The sequence below is a fragment of the Artemia sp. Qi Xiang Cuo genome, chromosome 20, assembly GCF_049724085.1.
Source record: "Artemia sp. Qi Xiang Cuo chromosome 20, ASM4972408v1, whole genome shotgun sequence".
Taxonomy (NCBI): Eukaryota; Metazoa; Arthropoda; class Branchiopoda; order Anostraca; family Artemiidae; genus Artemia; species Artemia sp. Qi Xiang Cuo.
Genome location: NC_142813.1, coordinates 18,722,850 through 18,743,950, shown reverse-complemented (window position 1 = coordinate 18,743,950; position 21,101 = coordinate 18,722,850). Strand labels below are relative to the sequence as shown.

General features: G+C 35.5%; 1 protein-coding gene across 2 annotated transcripts in view; it reads left to right on the top strand.

Moving 5' to 3' along the window:
• The window catches only part of LOC148939964 (stomatin-like), a 68,262-nt gene that overhangs the window by 29,991 nt on the left and 17,170 nt on the right, over positions 1–21,101 (top strand). For both annotated transcript variants that reach the window (XM_089106399.1, XM_089106398.1), the window contains exons 2-5: positions 4,024–4,124; positions 13,862–13,962; positions 17,384–17,539; positions 19,912–20,009. In XM_089106399.1, the coding sequence (XP_088962525.1) occupies positions 4,037–4,124; positions 13,862–13,962; positions 17,384–17,539; positions 19,912–20,009 (443 nt within the window). In that variant the 5' untranslated portion in view covers positions 4,024–4,036. The remainder of the gene's footprint in view (positions 1–4,023; positions 4,125–13,861; positions 13,963–17,383; positions 17,540–19,911; positions 20,010–21,101) is intronic.

Sequence of the window (21,101 nt, the reverse complement as noted above, 5' to 3'; positions counted from 1 at the left end):
ATCAAAAAGAGCTCATTCAATTGAAAGGGCTAGTGCCATTTGAATAGTCAAAAGTGATTGAAGGTCAACTAACTCCCCTCTCACGCCTACCATTTCCCCAAACACATCCAATCAAAATTTTGAGATATCCATTTTGTTCAACGTCATCGAAAGTTCTGGAAATTAGGTCTTTTAGGGTGATAGTCCCATCAGAGCCCTCAGTGCAAAGGTTGTAAGTTATGCCCTGGGGGCTTATAAGGTTTATATAGAAAGTTGTTGTAGAAATTTCAAAAAGGGCTCATTTGATTTGAAATTGAAATTGCCCTTTTTAATAGTCGAAAGTGAGTGGAGAGTAATTAACCCACCTCTCACGCCCACCATTTTCCCAAGCCCATTCAATCAAAGTTTAGAGATAGCCATTTTGTTCAACGTATTTGAAAGTTCTGGAAATTATGTATTTAAGGATGACAAACCCCCCTGAGCCCCCAGTGCAAAGGTTGTAAGTTATGCCCTGGGGGTATATAAGGTTTTAAATAATAGAGTTGTCGTAAAAACTTAAAAAGGGGCTTATTAAATTGGAAATTGAGAGGGCTAGTGCCCTTTTTAATAGTTGAAAGTGATTGGACGGTAACTAACCCCCTCTCACGCCCACCATTCCCCTAAACACATCCAATCAAAATTTTCAGATAGCCATTTTGTTCAGCGTAGTAGAACATTCTGGAAATTAGGACTTTGAGGATGACAACCCCCCCTCCCCAGCCCTCAGGGCGAGGGTTGTAAGTTATCCCCTGGAGGCATATAAGGTTTTTATTGAAAGCGTTGTCGTAGAAACTTCAAAAGGGCTCATTTGATCGGAAATTGAAAGGGCTAGTGCCTTTTTTAATAGTTGAAAGTGATTGGAGAAAGACTAACCTCCCACTCACATCCACCATTTTCCCAGACACATCCAATCAAAATTTTTAGATATTCATTTTGTTTAACGTAGTTGAAAGTTCTGGAATTTAGGTCTTAGAAGATGACAACCACCCTCACAGCCCTTAGGGTAAGAGTTGTAACTTATGCCCTAGGGGCAAATAAGGTGTTTATAGGAAGTGTTGTCGTAGAAACTCAAAAGGGCTCATTCGATTGGAGATCGAAAAGCCTAGTGCCCTTTTTAATTGTCAAAAATTGATTGGAAGGCTTGTCATTTATATAGTAAAGATCGATGTGGGTATAATGTATTATTTTTTTGTTGTTGTTGTTGTTTAGACCAGGGAACATTGTATCGAAGGAGTTGTCGTAGGAACTTCGAAAAGGGCTCATTCGATTGAAAATAATAGTTGAAAGTGATTGGAGGGAAACTAATCCCCCACCCGCGCCCACCCTCCCATTTCACTTAATGTTTAAAAACTAAATGTTGCCATAAGATTAAATCAAAATGCACTGTGTTAATGCTGATTCCCAATAAGGCATCTCATCAGTATCCCAAGAACAACTGAGGATATTATGTTCAAACTTTTGGGGCTGCTTCTGCTCTTAAAATTTAACCAAATCAAAATAGCGTAAGTGCATCCAAGCTATCAAAGAAAGTAAACAGATTTTTTTGCGAATGGTATCAAGTTTTTCATTTCAGATCAACTAGAGGAGGCATGAAACTAAATCAAACACTACTGTTTGTTTCCAGATTTTTAAAAGGGTTTATGTTGTTAAAAATTGCTGAACTTTTTTCTCCGGCATACAAATAGTAGGCCAAACTATAAATTCTTATAAAAACGAAAAGATTTAAAGTATTATTTTCTTTTTCTCTGAAAAGGCTATGTCAATATAAAACGAACATAAATTAATTAAAAAAAACTTTCCACAAAATAAATTTTTCAAAGAAAAGTAAAGAACTCCATTAAACAAAAAATGAGCAAAAATAAAATCAAATAATCAATCTACCAAGCGCGAAGCTACCACAAATTGGCATTAATCAATAAATGAATCCCAAAACGAACAGAAATTACAATAAATAACCGAATCAAACCCAACACATAGAGAAGTCACCATAAGTTGGGCTTAAAATCCCTAACCCTTCCCAAAACTATAACAAAATTTGCACTATACTGAAAAAAATACAAATGAATGTGCATTGTCAGTTTAATATACATATACTGATATTTAGTAATCAAAATGTTAATATTATTTGATTTATTAAAATTATAAAAGTAAAAACATTTATATTTTTTTCAGTAAAGTGCAAATTATGTTCTGGCCTTGGGAAGGCATAGGGGGTTTTGAGCCCAATTTATGTTAATTTCTGCTCGTTTTGAGTTTGCATCAACTTTTATGTGAACTACAAGCGTGTGCAAGTGTTACAGAATAAAGCAGCAAAAACAATTGGGAAGAATATACAAAATGTGAAAGACATCAGTGCATGTGTTAAATCTCTAAGGCTGCTTAACGCTGGGCAGATAAGAGACTACCAAGCCACGATATATGTTTATAATTGTGTAAATAATCTAGTCCCGCAAATTTTTAAGGAGTTCTACCGTTTCAACAGTGATTTTCTTGATTACGATACGAAAAGCAGTGACAATTTGTTGGTGCAGCTTAAAAATAGTGTGAGATCAGGTTTTACTTTAAAGTATCTTGGTCCTTCTGTTTGGAATTCACTTCCTGTGAGCGTTAGGTTGGCTGAGCATCTTCTTCAATTTAAAAATAGATTAAATGAGTATTTTTGAGGGACTTAGTTGTTTATTGTTTTTATTAGTTGCTTAAGGGTTTTTTTTGGGGGGGGGAGTTAGTGGAAGGAAGAGGAAGCTGGTGGAGGCTGGCAGTTGTATTTGATGATGGTTATTGCTCTGGAACTGTGTGAATGAAGGGGATTGGCTTAGTTTTTTTTTTCCTTGTTATTTATCTGTGGAATGAATTTACTAAAATAGGTTGATTTAGTAAGAGTTAAGTATGTACTCGTATGTAATCGACCTTGAACTAAATCAAAAGAAACTCTGTGTATTCATGTTGTTAAAAGGGCGTATTTTCAATATTTCAGGAACTTCGAATACCCTTAAAGTTCCTGAAATATTGAAGCGATAACATTTTGACAACTGGGATGCAAATAGTCTGTTTTGATTTAATTTAGTGTCCCCCTAGCGTTTCATAAAAATTTCAGTTTCATATTCTTGGCTGTTCTTGAGATGTTGCTGATACACTCCTTTGACAACCTGGAATCATGTAGCGTGTTTTGGTTTATGTCAGTCTGCCTATAAACTTTTAGCTTAAGTTCATTTTAGCGGTTCCCGATATATGGCCGATTCGCCTTTCTGAACATTTGTGATGCATATAGTGGTTTTGATTTTGTTCAACATCCCCCTTCAGCATTAAGAAAGTTTTAACTCTAAGAATAGTGTGATTTTAGGAGGGGTGGATGAATCGGCCAAATTTGCATCCTTAAATTAATAATCGAGAAGTACCTGGCTCATCAGATCACTTCAGTCCTCCGTTTTATTGATTATGAACAAGTGGTTTATTTAGCCAATAGAAGAGCTTTAGCGAAGGTCCTATCCTTGTATGGTATGCCACATGAACACATTAGTGCTATCATCTCAAGCTATAATGCCATGGAAAAAATGAACTTTTTGTTATCTTGGAAAGTAGCTGATTTAGGTAAAGGGGCCTTTTAGAAATGGACTCGTAGCCTAACTTCTGCCCTAGGGGGGGTTGAAGTACCTACTCAAACCCTTCTATGGACACCATCAGGGAAGGACAATATCCCCTGAGAAATTAGCAGCCTAGATGTTTTGAAAGTACCGGTATTGTTTGTATCCTTCCTGAGCAAAATGCTATAATAACAAAATATCATTCAGACTTTATTGTATTCTCACTATTTAGCTTTGGGGCATGTTCTGATCATGTATGTCCCACTACCTGTTAGTTTATTGTCTAGTTCCCTTAATTGTATATATAAACTCTAATTATATTATATTTTCATAAACTGTAATGAAACATCATATTTTTTATTGATGTTTTTTTTTAATTACTCATTTTGACTGGCTTGATCAATTTATTTCGTTTTTTATTCAGGGATCCGCAAATCATGGCTTCAGTAAAACCTGACGATGACGTTGAAATTGGTTTGACCAAAGAAGGCTATGAGCGTCCTGTTCCACAGAATTTTGCAGCTGGTAATTTTATTCTTTTTCTATGAGTTTATTCTCTGTATTATTACTAGGCTGTATTAAGGATAAAGGACACTAACTTTTTAACCCCTTTCAAAAATATACTTTGGGGGGGGGGCTTGAGTCTGAAGCGATTGGAGGGCAACCAGTCGTCCTTGTCCTTTTTTAATGCATCTTTCCCCGCAACCCTCAAAGACGTCAAAAATAGAATTTTAGGATAGTAGTTTTTTTTTAATATTTAAAATGTTCAACAAATAGTCCGGTGGTGACATGACCCCCACAGACCCAATGGCAAGCGCCATAAATTATGCAAGTTACCCATTGGGTACACGTACATTGTATAATAGAAAAGGGAGGCATTTTTAGTTTCGCAAGTTCAGCTTGCACAGCTTTAAAATATATAAAATATTAGCGAGGCGTATTGTTGGGTATTGCCCTACCATTTAGTATCTATATAACCGCATTGACAGAATGGAGTAAAATCTATACAGAGGCAAGTGACAAGGTTTGTTCCTGAATCTGAAGCAATTAACAGCACTTCAAATTTTACGGTTTCGTAGGGTTAGAGCTGATTTGATGAATAAATTCAGGATTGTCCCCCGCAATGATAATGTGCCGAAGTGTGCTCTTCAGGTTTTTACATTACATAGCTACCATTCAAAACCTTTTCAAGTTACATCCCTTAGAAGTGAGCATAAGAATCGGTGTGAGGAGTTTCGTTTCTAGAGTTTGCAGCCGCTGGAACCATCTCTAGGGGATGTTAAAAGTTCTAAAGTTTTTTTTACAATTTAAGAGTCCGTTACTTAATACTGACTTACCAGTACTAATATGAAGATCCTTGGTTTATTTTTGAAATATAAAGTATTGATTTATGGTTGTTATTTAGTATTTGGCTGCGTTAGGTATTCTGTGTACTCTATTATTTGTATTTATGTGCGACAAGCGAAAGCTTTCTTAGTTGGGTACTTGTATGATATACTCCTTACCTAATGTTCTTCTAATATGTTTCTCTGACATTCAATCCTAATGAAATATATCAAAGTAAGATAAAATAAAAATAATACTTCAGAAAAAAATTTGGGCTATATATTTGCCCATTGGGGGTGGGAGGGGGGGATTTAAATATAGCGGGTCTGCATGCCTAATGTGTTATGGACAATTATTCTGCACATTACGTAGTTAAGAATTGTTTTGTAACTTCACACTGTCCAAATACTTTACCCCCACCCCTAATGTGAAAAAATATAGCCCAATTCATATATCTTGTCTCACGCTAAGCTGAAAGAAACTAACGAAAAATAAAACGGTTCTATAATGCGTCAATGAATGAACAACTTCAAAGGTCGTGGGTGTATCATAGAAGTACCCTTAGTTGTGTTAATAATAGATAAATGAATAAATTTTCAACGGTCCTTTGAATCGTTCACTAGGCAACGTTGCGGATATCTGAATGCAACAAAAGACGCTATGTCCAACTAACATCTAAGTCGATTTGGAAACCTGTGGGTTTAATGAAGGTTAGGGGTCGATTGCGTTTCAAATTTTGACTGGGGGGGGAGAGTCAAGACAAACGACGCTAGGTATATCTAGGTCATCGAAAGAACATGTCAAAAATATCCTTAGAACGACTTACTGTTCCCAGCGGTACTGTCGGGGAAAACAAGGATGATTCAAATTTGGTGTTGAAGAGAAGGGTGTAGATTTTTTTTTCTCTTCAGTCAAGTTAAGAAGAACGTTTTTGCATAATATTTGTACGTTTTTGTTCTGAACTTGTAATATTCATTCCTTCAACGCTGGAGTTCGAGTCTTGATTTCGCACGTTATTTAGTTTGGGACATAGGTCAGTGCCGTGACTATAAAGCTCAGCCAGGGTTGACTTGGGTCTAAATAGGTACCTGGAAAAATTAAGGAAGGGGAGAAGGGGATTGTACAAGAATTATCTTGGTGATATATCACACGAAAACAAGAGGAATGTAAAGAAAGTCGAGAAAGTATTAAAATATGAACTAAGGAGGTGTGAAGTGGAGGCCATAAGTGAGCTTGAGAATGAATTCGTCGTCCAGTAGATGTTTAATATATTCAGTTTTTTCTTCCGAGTAAATTGTAACTTTATTACGCAATTCCACTAATCGTGTCAGTACGTTTCTCCTGGATAGCCAGCGAACTTCTTTATGCAGAAGAAGACATGTATCGCGGGCTACCCATTTCTTCACACAGTTTTTTTAAATAGGCGGGCTCGTAAGTTTTTTTTATTAATATTAATGAAAAATCAGCATCGATAAATAAATGAAACCCAAAACGAACAGAAATTACAATAAATAACTGAGTCAAGCTCAAAACGAGCAGAAATTAACATGGGTTGGCTCAAAACCCCTATGCCTTCCCAAGGCCAGAACATAATTCGCACTTCGCTGAAAAAATTTAATTTTTTTACTTTTATAACTTTAATAAATCAAATAATATTATATGTTTGGATTAATAAATATCAGTATATGTATATTAAACTGACAATGCACATTCATTTGTATTTAACTCTTTCGATACGAAGTGCCCTGGTCTAAACAAAAAAGTAATAATAATAATACATTTTACCCACATCGATCTTTACTATGATTAAATAAAAAAAAACAAGTTTTTTTAACTGAAAGTGAGGAGCAACATTAAAACTTAAAACAAGCAGAAATTATTCCACATATGAAAGAGGCTATCCCCTCCTCAACGCCTCGCTCTTTACGCTAAAGTTTTTTATTGTTTAACAAAAATAGAGTTATGAGAATGTCAAACTTTAGCGTAAAGGGCGAGGCGTTGAGGAGGGGACAGCCCCCTTCATATACGAATAAATCAGCATCGATAAATAAATGAAACCCAAAACGAACAGAAATTACAATAAATAACTGAGTCAAGCTCAAAACGAGCAGAAATTAACATGGGTTGGCTCAAAACCCCTATGCCTTCCCAAGGCCAGAACATAATTCGCACTTCGCTGAAAAAATTTAATTTTTTTACTTTTATAACTTTAATAAATCAAATAATATTATATGTTTGGATTAATAAATATCAGTATATGTATATTAAACTGACAATGCACATTCATTTGTATTTAACTCTTTCGATACGAAGTGCCCTGGTCTAAACAAAAAAGTAATAATAATAATACATTTTACCCACATCGATCTTTACTATGGTTAAATAAAAAAAGCAAGTTTTTTTTAACTGAAAGTAAGGAGCGACATTAAAACTTAAAACGAACAGAAATTATTCCGTATATGAAAGGGGCTGTCCCCTCCTCAACGCCTCGCTCTTTACGCTAAAGTTTTTTATTGTTTAACAAAAATAGAGTTGTGAGAAAGTCAAACTTTAGCGTAAAGGGCGAGGTGTTGAGGAGGGGACAGCCCCCTTCATATACGGAATAATTTCTGTTAGTTTTAAGTTTTAATGCCGCTCCTTACTTTCAGTTTAAAAAACTTGTTTTTTTTATTTAATTTCTGATCGTTTTTTAGTTAATGCTTTTATTTTGGCTCACCGTCATTGAATAAGTAAACAAAATTTGCATAAAAATTTTACTTTTCTTTTGCTAAATGGTTGTCTCTAAATTTGGATCTGTCGTAATTTACAAATTAACTTAGGTAACGAACTTCTATATTCGTATATTTTTCTTCCGGCGAAAAATACAAAGTTGCAGATTTTTGCAGATATGTTCTTGAAACCTATGTAATAGGGCTTTCTGACACGCTGAAAATAACGGTATGATTCTCAATAAAATTTTTTCACTTTTCGGGGATGTTTCCCCCCCCCCTCTTTAAAAAATCGGGTAAATTTTCTCAGGCTCATAGCCGTCAATGTGTAACACTAAACTTAATAAAATTCATATATTTAGATTCAGCATTATAAGCCCATTCTTTTGATACATTTATTGACATCAAAATTCCGATTTTTAAAACTTTCGATTACTATTGAGCCGTATCCCTTGTTTTCTTATTGTTTTTTTTTTTTATTACGTATATGTTATTACGTATATGAGGGGGTTCTCAACTTAGTCAATACCACGCTCTTTACGTTAAAAGTTAAAATGTTGTTTAATTCATAAACCCCTGAATCTCAAAGGCCGTTTAATTAGAATAGATAGCTCTTTTGAAATCACTAGAAAAAAAACTGTAGCGTAAAGAGCGAGGTATTGACTTGGGGGTGAACCTCCTCATATACGTAATAATCTTTGTTCGTTTTAAGTTCTAATGTTGCTTCTTACTTTCAGTTGAAAAAACTTGTTTTTTTTAATTACATTTCTGATCGTTTTTTAAATAATGCTTGGAAATCCGGCACCCCCTTCATAAAAATGTCCCTTACCCCAAATAAACATCCTCCACGGAAAGTTTCTCCCGAGTACCCCCCTCCTCCAGCCCCCCCCCCCCCACCAGAAAAAAATCCTTCCTGAAAATGTCTGTATACTTCCCAATAGGCTAACCAATGCAATATGGAACTGTGCGGGATTAAGTCATCCTAAAAGACATATTTATTAGATTTTTGACTATGCTGAACAAAATGGCTATCTCAAAATTTTGATCGGGTCACTTTGGGAAAAATGAGCGTGGGAGGGGGCCTAGTTGCCCTCCGTTTTTTTGGTCACTTAAAAAGAGTACTAGAACTTTTAATTTCCGTTCCAATGAGCCCTCCTACGATATTCTAGGATCACTGGGGCAATACGATTACCCCTGGGAAAAAAACAAACAAATAAACACGTATCCGTGATCTTTCTTCTGGCAAAAAATGGAAAATTCCACAATTTTGTAGATTTTTGAAACTTATATATTTGAAATCACAATTAAAATATGATTCTTTTGATGTATCTATTGGTATCAAAATTCCGTTTTTTAGACTTTCGATTACCATTGAACCGGGTCGCTCCTTACTTACAGTTTGTTACCAGGAACTGTTTGATAGAGTTGTGAGAAAGTCAAACTTTAGCGTAAAGAGTGAGGCGTTAAGGAGGGGACAGCCCCTTTCATATACGGAATACTTTCTGTTGGTTTTAAGTTTTAACGTTGTTCCTTACTTTCAGTTAAAAAAACTTGTTTGTTTTGTTTAATTTTTGAACGTTTTCGAATAAAGGCAGGTTTTGATCTTGGCTCATGGATACATGGATAATTAAAACAAAATTTGCATATTAATTTACTTTTATTTGGTTAAATGGCTTTCTCGAAACTTGTTTAATTTTATTTACGAACGTTTTTATTAGTAATAAATATACGTAACTTACGTAACGAACTTCTATATTCATATATTTTTAATACGTATATTAGGGGGTTCGCCCCCTAGTCAATACCTGGCTCTTTAAGTTTAAGTTCGAATTTTGTTCCAATTCTTTAAAAATGACCGCTTAATCAAAAAGGCCGTTAATTAGAATAAATAGCTCTTATGAAAGTACTAAAAAAATCTTTGGCTTAAAAAGCGAGGTATTGACTAGGGTGTGAACCCAATCATATATGTAATATTTTCTGTTCGTTTAAAGTTTTGATGTTGCTGCTGTTGCAGCTGAAAAACTTGTTTTTTTTATTTTTAATTTCTGATCTTTTTTGAATAATGCTGGGAAGTCCGGCGTCCCCTTCATAGCAATGTCCTTTCCCCTATGAAAACTTCCTTCAAGGAAAGATCCTCCCACATAACCCCCGCCCAACCCCCCCTACCCCCCACTACCAGAAAAAATCTCCCTTGAAACCGTCTGTATACTTCCCAATAACCAAGACTATATGTTAACATTGGGTAAAGTTCATAACTTTCAGCCCTCCCCCCGGGAACCTCGGTGTATTAAGTCATCCTAAAAGGCATACTTACAATATTTTCGAACATGCTGAACAAAATGGCTATCTCAAAATTTTTATCGGGTGACTTTGGGAAAAAAATGAGCGTGGGAGGGGGCCTAGTTGCCCTCCATTTTTGGTGTCTCTTAAAAAGGACACTAGAACTTTTAATTTCCATCCGAATGAGCCTTCCCACGATATTCTAGGACCACTGGGCCGATACGATCATCCCTGGGAAAAGGAAAAAAAAATAAATAAACACACATCCATGATCTTTCTTCTGGCAAAAAATGCAAAAGTCCACATTTTTGTAGATAGGAGCTTGAAACCTCTACAATAGGGTTCTCTAATATGCTGAATACGATGGTATGATTTTCATTAAAGTTCTATAGCTTTTACGGGGTCTTCCCCTTTTTTTCGAAAATCAGCCAAATTTTCTCAGGCGCGTAACTTTTGATGGGTAGAACTAACCTTGATGAAACTTATATATTTGAAATCAGCATTAAAATCTAATTCTTTTGATGTATCTATTTGTATCAAAATACCATTTTCTAGTTCGTTACCACGAACTGTTTGAAAATGTCAAGCCTTCCAATCACTTTCGACTATTAAAAAGGGCACTAGCCCTTTTAATTTCCAATCGAATAAGCCCTTTTTGATTTTCTACGACAATGCTTTCTGTAAACACCTTATATGCCCCCAGGGCATAAATTACAACCCTTGCCCTAAGGGATGTGTGGGGGCTGTCATTCTTAAAGACCTAATTTCCAGAACTTTCAACTACGTTAAACAAAACGGCTATCTCAAAATTTTGATTCTTCCTTAACTGTGTTCCCTTCAACGTATCTTTATTCTGACTAGTTCTTGATGTTAGCTATACATGCGCATAGGTGTTTCCTCTTACGAAGAATTCCTTCCCTTAGAAAATTTGAAGAATTTTGGCCCTAAAACAGATCTTCAGCATCTGACCAAATTAACCCGAGCCCAATCTTTACGTAAACAGAAGGGGTGTACCAAAGCATAGGATGACTGAAGGGCCATGAAACGAAGATCAGCAATGCCGGTGTGGACTAAGAAGTCTAGTGCCATATACTTTACCTTTGTTAATGTTATCTGTCAAAACTGAAATATAGAATAAATGACAGGATCCATTAATTGAGTCCCATGGCCCCAATACTAGGCTGTCACATCTTAAAAGGGTATAGATATCCCCCTTCGGATACAAACTTCTAGTTTATTGTAAAAATATCCATATTTCTTTTTTATTCCTCCTTAACTGTGTTCCCTTCAACGTATCTTTATTCTGACTAGTTCTTGATGTTAGCTATACATGCGCATAGGTGTTTCCTCTTACGAAGAATTCCTTCCCCTAGAAAATTTGAAGAATTTTGGCCCTAAAACAGATCTTCGGCATCTGATCAAATTAACCTGAGCCCAATCTTTACGTATCATCTGAACAACCTGGGTAAAAAGGATAAATAATAAAGATCCTCCAGAGTAATTGCTGGCGCATAGGTTGTTGAATCGACGTTTCAGTTGATATTAGAGAACCTTACTGAAGAGATTTAAAGCTCCTATATACAACAATGTAGAATTTTGCAAGAAAGATCAAGAATGATTCCTTTTTTTTCTTTTTTTTTTCTTTTTTTTGTATGTTTTCCCCAGTGGCTGTCGTATCAAACCACTAATCCTAGAAGATGAGGAGAGGGCTCATTCGATCGGAAATTAAAAGTTCTAGTGCCTTTTTAAAGTGACTAAAACGACTGGAGGGCAGCTAACCCCCTCCCACGTCCTTTTTTTCTTCAAGGTCGTGCGATCAAAGTTTTGAGATAGCCATTTTGTTCAGCATAGTCGAAAGGCTCAATGACCATGCCTTTGGGAATAATTTGATCCTCCACAGCCGCTGGGAAAATGGCTGTAACTTATAAAATTTACCCATTGTTTACGTAGAATATTTTTCAGCGAGGATGGAATCGCCCAGAGGAAATTTTACGGGGGAGGATTTTACAAGGGAGGAACTTTCTACGGAGGAGTTTTCTGCTTGGCGAGGGAATTGTTCATGAAGGGGAAGCGTTTTTCAACTGAAAGTAAGGAGCAACATTAAGACTCAAAACGAACATAAATTATTTCATATATGAAGGGGTTGTCGCCCTCCTCAATACCTTGCTCTTTATGCTAAATTTTGACTGTTTGTCTCAATTTCTTAAGAGCTACACATGAAACACGAGGGCCGTTTAATTAGAATAAGAAGGGTTTTTTGTTTTTAGAGTAATTTTTTTAAACACTTTCGGGTCCCGCTTATCTTCAGCAATAAAGGGCTTGGATTCACGTGAAATTTGGTAAACGCGGGAGGGATGCAGCCAGAGGGATGCTAATTAAGAAATTTGAGTGTTGCCCTTTGCTGCTCAGACTCTATGAAGTTTCAAATTTTTATTGTTCGGGGATTTTTCACCTATCATGGAAAGTGACTTGTCAACAAGAATTGTAAAGCATGTTCATCTTTAGGGGCAAGAGATTATATCCATGTGCTAATTTTTCATCATCTAAATTTGTCAAAGGGAAATTTGTCGTCCTGGAAGTGGTAACGTAATGGTTATAAAGGGTAATCAAACGTGTTGACTTAGCTTCACGATTATTAGTGAAGTGTTGATGTGGCTCTCACTTCATGATGCGTATAGAATCTTATTTCTATTTTCATCAAAAATGTCCGTAATAAATATTAGGGGCAAATATTGGATGGATTTGTAAGAATAACAACATAGATTGGGTAACTTCTTTCGTTTTGGGGCCAAATAACAGCATCGTGATGTATCTATGATCCATTTTAAAAGTAAGATTATTAATTTGGAGCAATACAATAGAAAGCAAAGTTGGTTTCAGGGAGAAACGGTGTGTTTTGATACACACCGAAACGTTCAGAATTGAAATGTTGAAACGTTCAGCATTGTCTGGAAATTAAAATGAATCTATGTGTGAAATTCTACTTTATATTTATTATTATCACCTAACCGAACTTATTTCTTTTCCTCGGTTAGACTAAAAAAAATGTAATGTTCAAAATCTGAACCTCGTCGTGATTTTTTTCTTTTTTATAGATTCAAAAAACTTCGGTGTGAAATTACCAAGTTAAAACACCCTCCAGCATTATTCTGTTGTTTTTTTTATTTACAAAACAGAACGATTTTTTCATTTCTGTATCCGAAAGTCACTTATTATTATTATTTTTCTTTTTTTATTTATTCGATTATCAACAGTTCAAGGGGGAAATGGAGACGAAGACCACACTGCCTTTCCATCATAAACAATAAATAGAACAACAGGGAAATTTTTATACAAGACAGACGATTGCAACCCAGGACCTGGTTGAACTTCCTTGAAGTAATGATATTAGGGCTGTTTTGAAAATTAAAAAAAAAAAAATTTCAGTTTTAAGCAGTCCTGGTTGAACTTACTTGAAGTAATGACATTAGGGCTGTTTTGAAAATTTTTAAAAACTTTTTTCAGTTTAATGATCGAATTTTAATGTAAGTTTCTTTTATATTGGTTTTTTCTTCGTTTGTTTTGCCTATATTCAAAATTTCCCTATTGTTCTACGGCCCTTGGATATAGGGTCGAAATATTCATTTCAAGTTGCATTCCACTGTCTTGTATAAAAATGTCCCTGTTGTTCTACTTATTGTTTAAGTTCAAGGGGGGTGGGTGAAAAGCTTCAGCAGCTGCATTTTTAGGGTAGTTACTCGCTCTCCCAAACCCTCATCGTTGGTCAGTCCTTTTCATGCCTGTGTATTCATGGCTCTTAGAAAAATGCTAGAAACTATTTTTTTTTCTTATCCAGTTGACACTTTTCTAGTACAATTTTTCTCTGCGACAACTTTCATATCCCTTTCTGTTGCTCTCGTAGTTTTCTGTACTTAAATTTAATATTTGACCATTTGTTTTTCATTTTAGGCTCAACGGATGAAGGACATTGTATGTCAACACTGTTCATCATTTTTGCTTGGCTGTTTTTCCTCATAACATTCCCCATAACTATTTTCTTTGCTATTGCGGTGAGTGGTAATTTATTCTGACATAAAGTTTAATTTTATATTTGTTGCAGTCCTAGTATTAGCTACCTTTTAAGGTAAAAAAAAGTCTAGGTTAAAAACAGCCGTGTAATATTTAGAGAACATGGACTTTCTGTCATATAAACATCAGTTTGCAGCATTACCTGCATCTTTATTTTTAAAGTAATAAATCTAATGCTAATCATTAAGAAAAAATATTCATAAATAATTGTGTAACACAATAAAATACCCAAGAAAAAAGTCATTTGCTAAAAAAGTATGAAAAAAATACCATTAAATACAAGTCTTCGGTGCCATTTACAGCCATGACTCCGAAGGCAAATTTGCAAAAACAGAACAAGTTGGTTTAAGGCCTAGTAGAGGCTACCAAGGACATATTCTTGCCCTCCGTCCCAACGGAGTTTATTGAAATATTTAGAGGAGCCTACAAGTCTGCCGTTGCGCGAGTCCTTACTTCTGATGGTGATAAAACGGAATTTTGCGTTGAGTTAGAAAACTTGCCTAATGATCAGCAAGTCAAGAGCAAAAGTAAGGAAAACAAACATCCCGAATGACCCAGATACTAAACTGGAGGACGAAGTATCGAAATCGTATAAGAGTTCTGCTATCTTGGTACTATCCTAACTCTCAATGGTGGTGGAGAGAGGGACATTGCAGCAGGAATAAGAAAGCTATAGGTTGCATTCAGAGCTATAAAGGAGGTATGAGATGAACACAAGAACTAAGGGTTCTGCTATCTTGGTACTATCCTAACTCTCAATGGTGGTGGAGAGAGTGACGTTGCTGCACGAATAAGAAAGCTATAGGTTGCATTCAGAGTTATAAAGGAGGTATGAGATGAACACTAGAACTAGGATGAATGAATCTTTGGATATATCCTGCTGGACGCCTGTGAAACATGGCCTTTAGAGGCCAAAGAAACTCGCTCCCTGGGAGCATTCGACCGTCGTTGCATCACTCCTATTCTACGTTGCAGCCGATGGTGGCTCATATTGCGCATCGTATACTGAAATCTGAAGACGCTGCGCTCAAAATACTCCTTCTCGGTAGTCATAGAAACACGACGACTGAAATTCCTTGGGCCCACGCTATGACGACCAACTGGGTACCATATTCCACGATATCCTCACCTGTGACCCCACCCAGCTTTGAAACTGAGACCTGGTGACCAGAGAAGGAATGTTGGCCAGAAATTCAAGAAACATCTGAATTCTTGGTGGGGTTTCCACCGCCACGGGCTCCAATGAAAAATGACTAGCTGAAGCCTTTAGAAGAGGCTACTGTTGACAGATTCGTCTGACAACGTCAGTCATTCCATCGTCCAATGGTGCGAGGTAGGATGGATCCTTGTTTGGTCCTCACACAAAGTAACGTAAGCAACTTTAGAACAGAATTACATGTCTGCTTACTCCCCCCTACAAGTGAAGTTCGTTAAAATGTTAGCTTGATACCTTAGCCACGAGACAAACCAGGATCTCTTGTGATGATCGGAGTCCAACTGAATTCTCATTGTAAAAGTACTATGGTGAAATATTTGCTTCAGCTACCCGTTGTATAGCCTCAATTAATTGGCTAGGTAATACTAGCCAATTAAGGTAATACTGACGCTTACATCATATAAATTATTGTGTAAAGCAGATGATAGGTAATGTCAGGTAATCATGATAACAGGCAGGCTGCACAAAACCTCACACCCTCTTTATATTATACCTTTGACACAGTTGAGCTAGATACCTCTATTGAACAAAACTGACTTAATTACGACCTTGACTCAACGTGAAAAGGTTTTATTACCACATAATCATGTTAAATTAGACTCAAAACTTTTAGTTAAAAAATCACTTTTAAAAGATGTGCAATATTTTACATAGTGGTATTCCAAGATTGGCTGATGCCAGGTGTAGAGGAGTTTTTACTAGTCTCTGTACACATAAACTTTTTTCCAGGCTCTCTTTTCAGAAACAGTGTATGAAAAGGTAAAGGAAAGTATTGGACTACTTCAAAGATATAGTACAAAAGATTAGAAAAAAAAAATTGTTGATGCATATAAAAATCAAGGACGCAAGATAAGCTTAAAAGTTCATTACTTCATTCTTTCACGCCTATGTGAACTATGTCGTGGAAGCTTGGGAACCTAAATTGAGGAGCAGGGTAAGTGATTTACCAGTATATATGTGGTATCAAAAGACGCTACTAAGGAAAATAGAATTTGAATATGATAGCTGTCTACTGCTGGGTGATCAAATGGCAAACGGAAAATGGAAACTGAAACCATTTTCAAAGGAAGAGAAATTTTCTCAAGCAAAAAGTGTGAATACCTCACCCTACCGTCAGCTCCTGCTGTGCCGCCAGAGGCCCATAGGGCTTAAAGACACAGCCGCCATTTACCGTTCATATGTGATGCTGCCCAGACGTCTTCATACTGGGGTTTGAATATCGTTTTGTTGTGGTTTGGGTCACGTTTGTCCGGGCGGAAAAGTTAATATTTCGATTTTCTTCATTGGATTCCCTTTTGCGGCCACTCCTGTACCATTCTGGTGAGTCTGCCTTCCGCCGTATGGATGAAGATTATGTGAATACAGAGTTTTAAATGTGTCATCAAGGAATTTTTTTGGCTTTAATAAAGACTTTTTGTTCAATGTAATAAAATTCCATACGATAGAATTCTTGCTATGAAAAAAATTTTCCGGAATGGATTGAAAGGAAGTCCTAAACTATTCGATGCATCTGAACTTCTTTTTTATACCTTTATGTATCTGGTATGCACTGAAAAAAATGCGCCCGAAGAAAGTGATAATATAAAAAAAAAACACTATATAAATTGTCCTATTTTGAAATTTTATAGTGTCAAAAATATGGTGTGATACTTAAACTAATTAGTGAAACATTCTTAATTTGACATTGATCGCCGTGACGAGGTCTTACTTAAGTTGGTAAGTTCTAAAACGAAATATTTTCTCATGTCCCCTTTTTTCTTCCTTTTTATTATTAAGATGTGCGTGATTGAGTTTGATTATTTGGCAAAGCGTGTCAGTGACGACGGAGCTGGCAATAAAACACTAATTAAGACCTTCCTAATCTCAGAGATAGCTCTACATTTTGTGTTAGCTAAAATGAAAATAAACCGTCTGATTTTAAACTTGCAATTTATGACTTTAGATGGCTTAATAGACCGTAAACAGTCTCATTATAAGCATTAAAAATTAAAACACTTCAAGTGGTATGGTCTTTGCCTACAGAATTAGGATGATAAATTTTCTGTTGTGGAAGCTAATAAAAGGATTAAGAGAAATACTAATACTTTACATTGCTCAGTGAATGGGCCGATTACAATTCTAAAATCGTCCTGACCAATTTATTATACTTAGGTGCTATTATAATATTTTATTCTTTGCTTTTTTAGATTGTTCAAGAGTATGAGCGTGCCGTGATATTCCGGCTTGGGCGTCTTATCAAAGGCGGAGCAAAGGGACCTGGTCTATTTTTTCTACTCCCTTGTGTGGACAGCTACAGAAGAGTTGACTTGAGAACTAAATCTTTCGATGTCCCTCCGCAAGAGGTAGGTACTATTAGGGAAAAGTGAAAAATATTTTCACAACCTCTGTGTCTAGATTAGGAAGTCGATTCTATTGTTGACAATTTTAATGTTTAAAATTTAAAATGTTTATGTAGCAGCTATTTCCCTTGAAGTAAAGAATATCTTGTGATAAATTTCTCTTTAACTCTGAATTCTTGGAGTTTTGAGAAAAATCTTCAATACACGCTGTTTTAACGCTTTATTAACCGTGAAATAAAAATTTTTCCATCGTTAAATAAAGTTCCATTAAATGCAGGTCGCGCTACTTCAGAATTATTTTCGATGGCCCTATAATAGTTTATAATATTAAAAAGATTGGGTTAGTCGTGGATGCATAGTATATTCCAAGTACATATGCTACAGAGGAGTTTTTTATATCCTGTAACCCCTCCACCCTGATTCTTGAGATATTTGAGAATCTCGTAAGCACATTTTGTATTTTTTGTATGATTCACATATTTTTGTCTCTTTTACCCCCTCTTCTCTCACCCCTTGTAAATCTGTCAAGTGCATGCTTGGGTCATTCTAACATTAAAGTTTTGTATTGTTGATATTCCGATCATTTCTAGGCATCCAAGGAAATTCACTCTGATGATAATGGATTAACTAGCTAAATAGCCTGCCAGATGACAGCTATAAGAAAAGGAAAAAAAGACCTTAGTTTATATTCTTTTGTGAAAATAAACCAAAAATATTTTTTCTCCTTTCTCAAAACAATAAATTCTATTTCTCCTTCCCTTCCCCCTCCAAGAATTTTTTTTTCGAAGTTTCAACTTGATCTCCCAGCCGTAAGAAAAAAAACAGGGTGGACTTGCCAAAAAGAAATTTGTCACCTTCTAATCAAACTTACTGGCTGAATACAATCTCTATAATGAGAAATGCTCGCAAGATCTGATGTTTGAAACAAGTCTCAAGTCCCTGTAAACCCGTGAAACTAATGAAACGAAAACGTGTTTCAACTGACAAACCAAACCTGCTGGGTTTTTTTTCCTTTTTTTTACCCTTATTTGCCTCTCTAATAGTTCCTGGAATTGTCCTGAGAGTTTTTGATGCTCTGAATAAATCAATTAACAATGCATGTTACAAAAAAATGTTTTTCAGATAATAATAAAGAACCATTACAAACATAAAAACCAACGTTAATAAAGTCTTGCAATAAATTGAAACAGTAATGACTAAAACGAATGAATATCTTAGTCAAACTTAAAATAAATAGAATATATCACAAAAAAAGAGTGGGGCTACCGAGGCTATTACTTTTAAACCACCTAACGGAAACAGTGTCATTTGCTCTTTACTACAAAAAAACTTTTCTTTTATCATTCAAGTTTAAAAAAGTCCAAACAGCACCTTAAAATTGTTCAAACTTCCAAGAATCCTTTGTTTTTTATACACTTATATTTTAAAGAATCGATGCAGTTTCATTAGATAAATACATTTGGAGGTAGGGAAAGCAGGGAGAAAGAAAAACAATTCCTAAAAAGGAAATGACGAACAGTTACTCATCACTGATAACCTGCTGAAAACCAAACCAGAGTGAAGTTCCATGTTTAATAAACAATACAAACTCTCATTTGCATCTTGGTCTAGAGAAATTCGTCACAAAGGGACTTAAAAGAAATAAAAAAATATATTAATAGATTTTTTTCCTTTTTTTTTCATTTTTTTCATTTTTTTTTTTACAGATAGTTAGATACTTCAATGTCTAAGGTTTTAGTTTGACTCTGTGAGATTTCGAATCAGCGTAACGATGGCTATGGCTGTGATTTTTATATGTTTAGTGCCTTATATTTTACTATGACAAGAACTGCCGCTTATCGGCATGACCGTGTATAGTGTTGGATAATTAAAGCGTTTCGTTTCGTTCATGTGCTATGATGCTGGCCCCGCGTGGCTCAACTCTGTCATGGGTTTGTTTTATTTGTACTTGTAAGCAATGACCAAGACTTAGACTCTAAAAATCGCCTGAAAATCTTCGAATATATCTTGGAAGATTCTAAAATAGAAACTGCTTTTTTGCTTTTCTGCTGAAAAAGATTTCTGGACGTGATATAAAAAAAAATTCAGACTACTCTTCATATGTTCCCTCATTGTCTTGATTTAACACTTTGTCTATTTTCATGTTTAAATTATTTGCTTTTCATTTTCTTATCGTTTTTTTTTTTGTTTTTTTTTATTGCTTCTGCGAAGGTGATGAAGAGGATTCTCTGTGCAATCGGGCTTAAAATTCTATATAACTCGTAATCAGGCGTTTAAAAAGTCTTTATGTGCTCTCAGGAGTGACACGATGGGGACTGAGCCCCCTCCCCCTTGATTTGGATAAGATAGTGTATGTATATTTTTATTACTTACAGATCTTGTCAAGAGACTCTGTGACGGTGGCCGTGGATGCTGTGGTTTACTTTAGAGTATGTGACCCGACGATGGCAATCACAAATGTTTATGACTATAGGTATTTATGTCTTACCCTTAGAGCTACTGTAATAGCATTGAATTCTTTGTGTCTCTGATCGTACTTGCACAAAAATGGAATTCCCCTTTTAAATGTGGTTTCCTGGCGTAGTTTATTCGTTACAATGTTGGCCAGGTAGAATGTTATTTTTCAAAGCAATATGACCCGTGAAAGAGAAAGAAATATGCCTTAGGATGAATTTTAGTGGAAAGTTCAAAATGAATGGAAACTTCAAAAATTTAAGTGGGAACTTCATTAACACCCTCCGAAATATTGCATCCAGAAAGATTGCAAATATCAAAGGGAAATTGCAAAATATATCACACGGAACTGAGTACTATTTAATTCCATAGTTTGCTCAGTATTTAACCTACCGAGTCATTTATTTCCACGCGCAAAAGTTTTAATATTAATTGGCACCAAACCTATTTTTAGCAAGTACTATTGCCCAACCATTGCTAAAAATAAATATTGTGAATGATTTTATAAACTACGTTTATTGTTTAAGTGTATTTGTGCTAAATTTCAAGCATTGCTTTGGAACTGCATTCCCCTCTAGTTGTGCAAAAGATTCAATTTTTATTATTTAGAACAAAAATTTAAAAACTGGCACCTTGCTTATTACTTTCCTTATCAACCATGGGAGGGATAAATTAATCCAGAAAGCAATATTGACAATTATTTAGATATACTGTCTCAATTCTACTTGTAACATGACTACCGTGGAACGGGGTAACTTTGAACTAAAAATCGTGAAAAATTTTGATTTTTTTGTGGTATTTTTCTTTAAACTAGTATTTACTCAAAACTATTTTTGACGTTTGGGGAATACGTCATTCTGCACCGAAGGGCAACTGTCCCAAACTGCTATTCCTCATGTTGTTAGAGCTACACCTATCTAAAAATGCTGTTCGAAGTTACCACAAGGGGCGTTTAACTTTTAACACTGAAACACTTCAACAGGTAACTTTTAACAGTCGATGAGTTCTTCTGGCGTAAGACTTCCAGTTAAAAAAAAACTCGTTTATTGGGAGAAAAGCATTACTTCTAAAATAAAAAGGCCAAAGAGAGTCAAATTAGTGCAGTATCAGG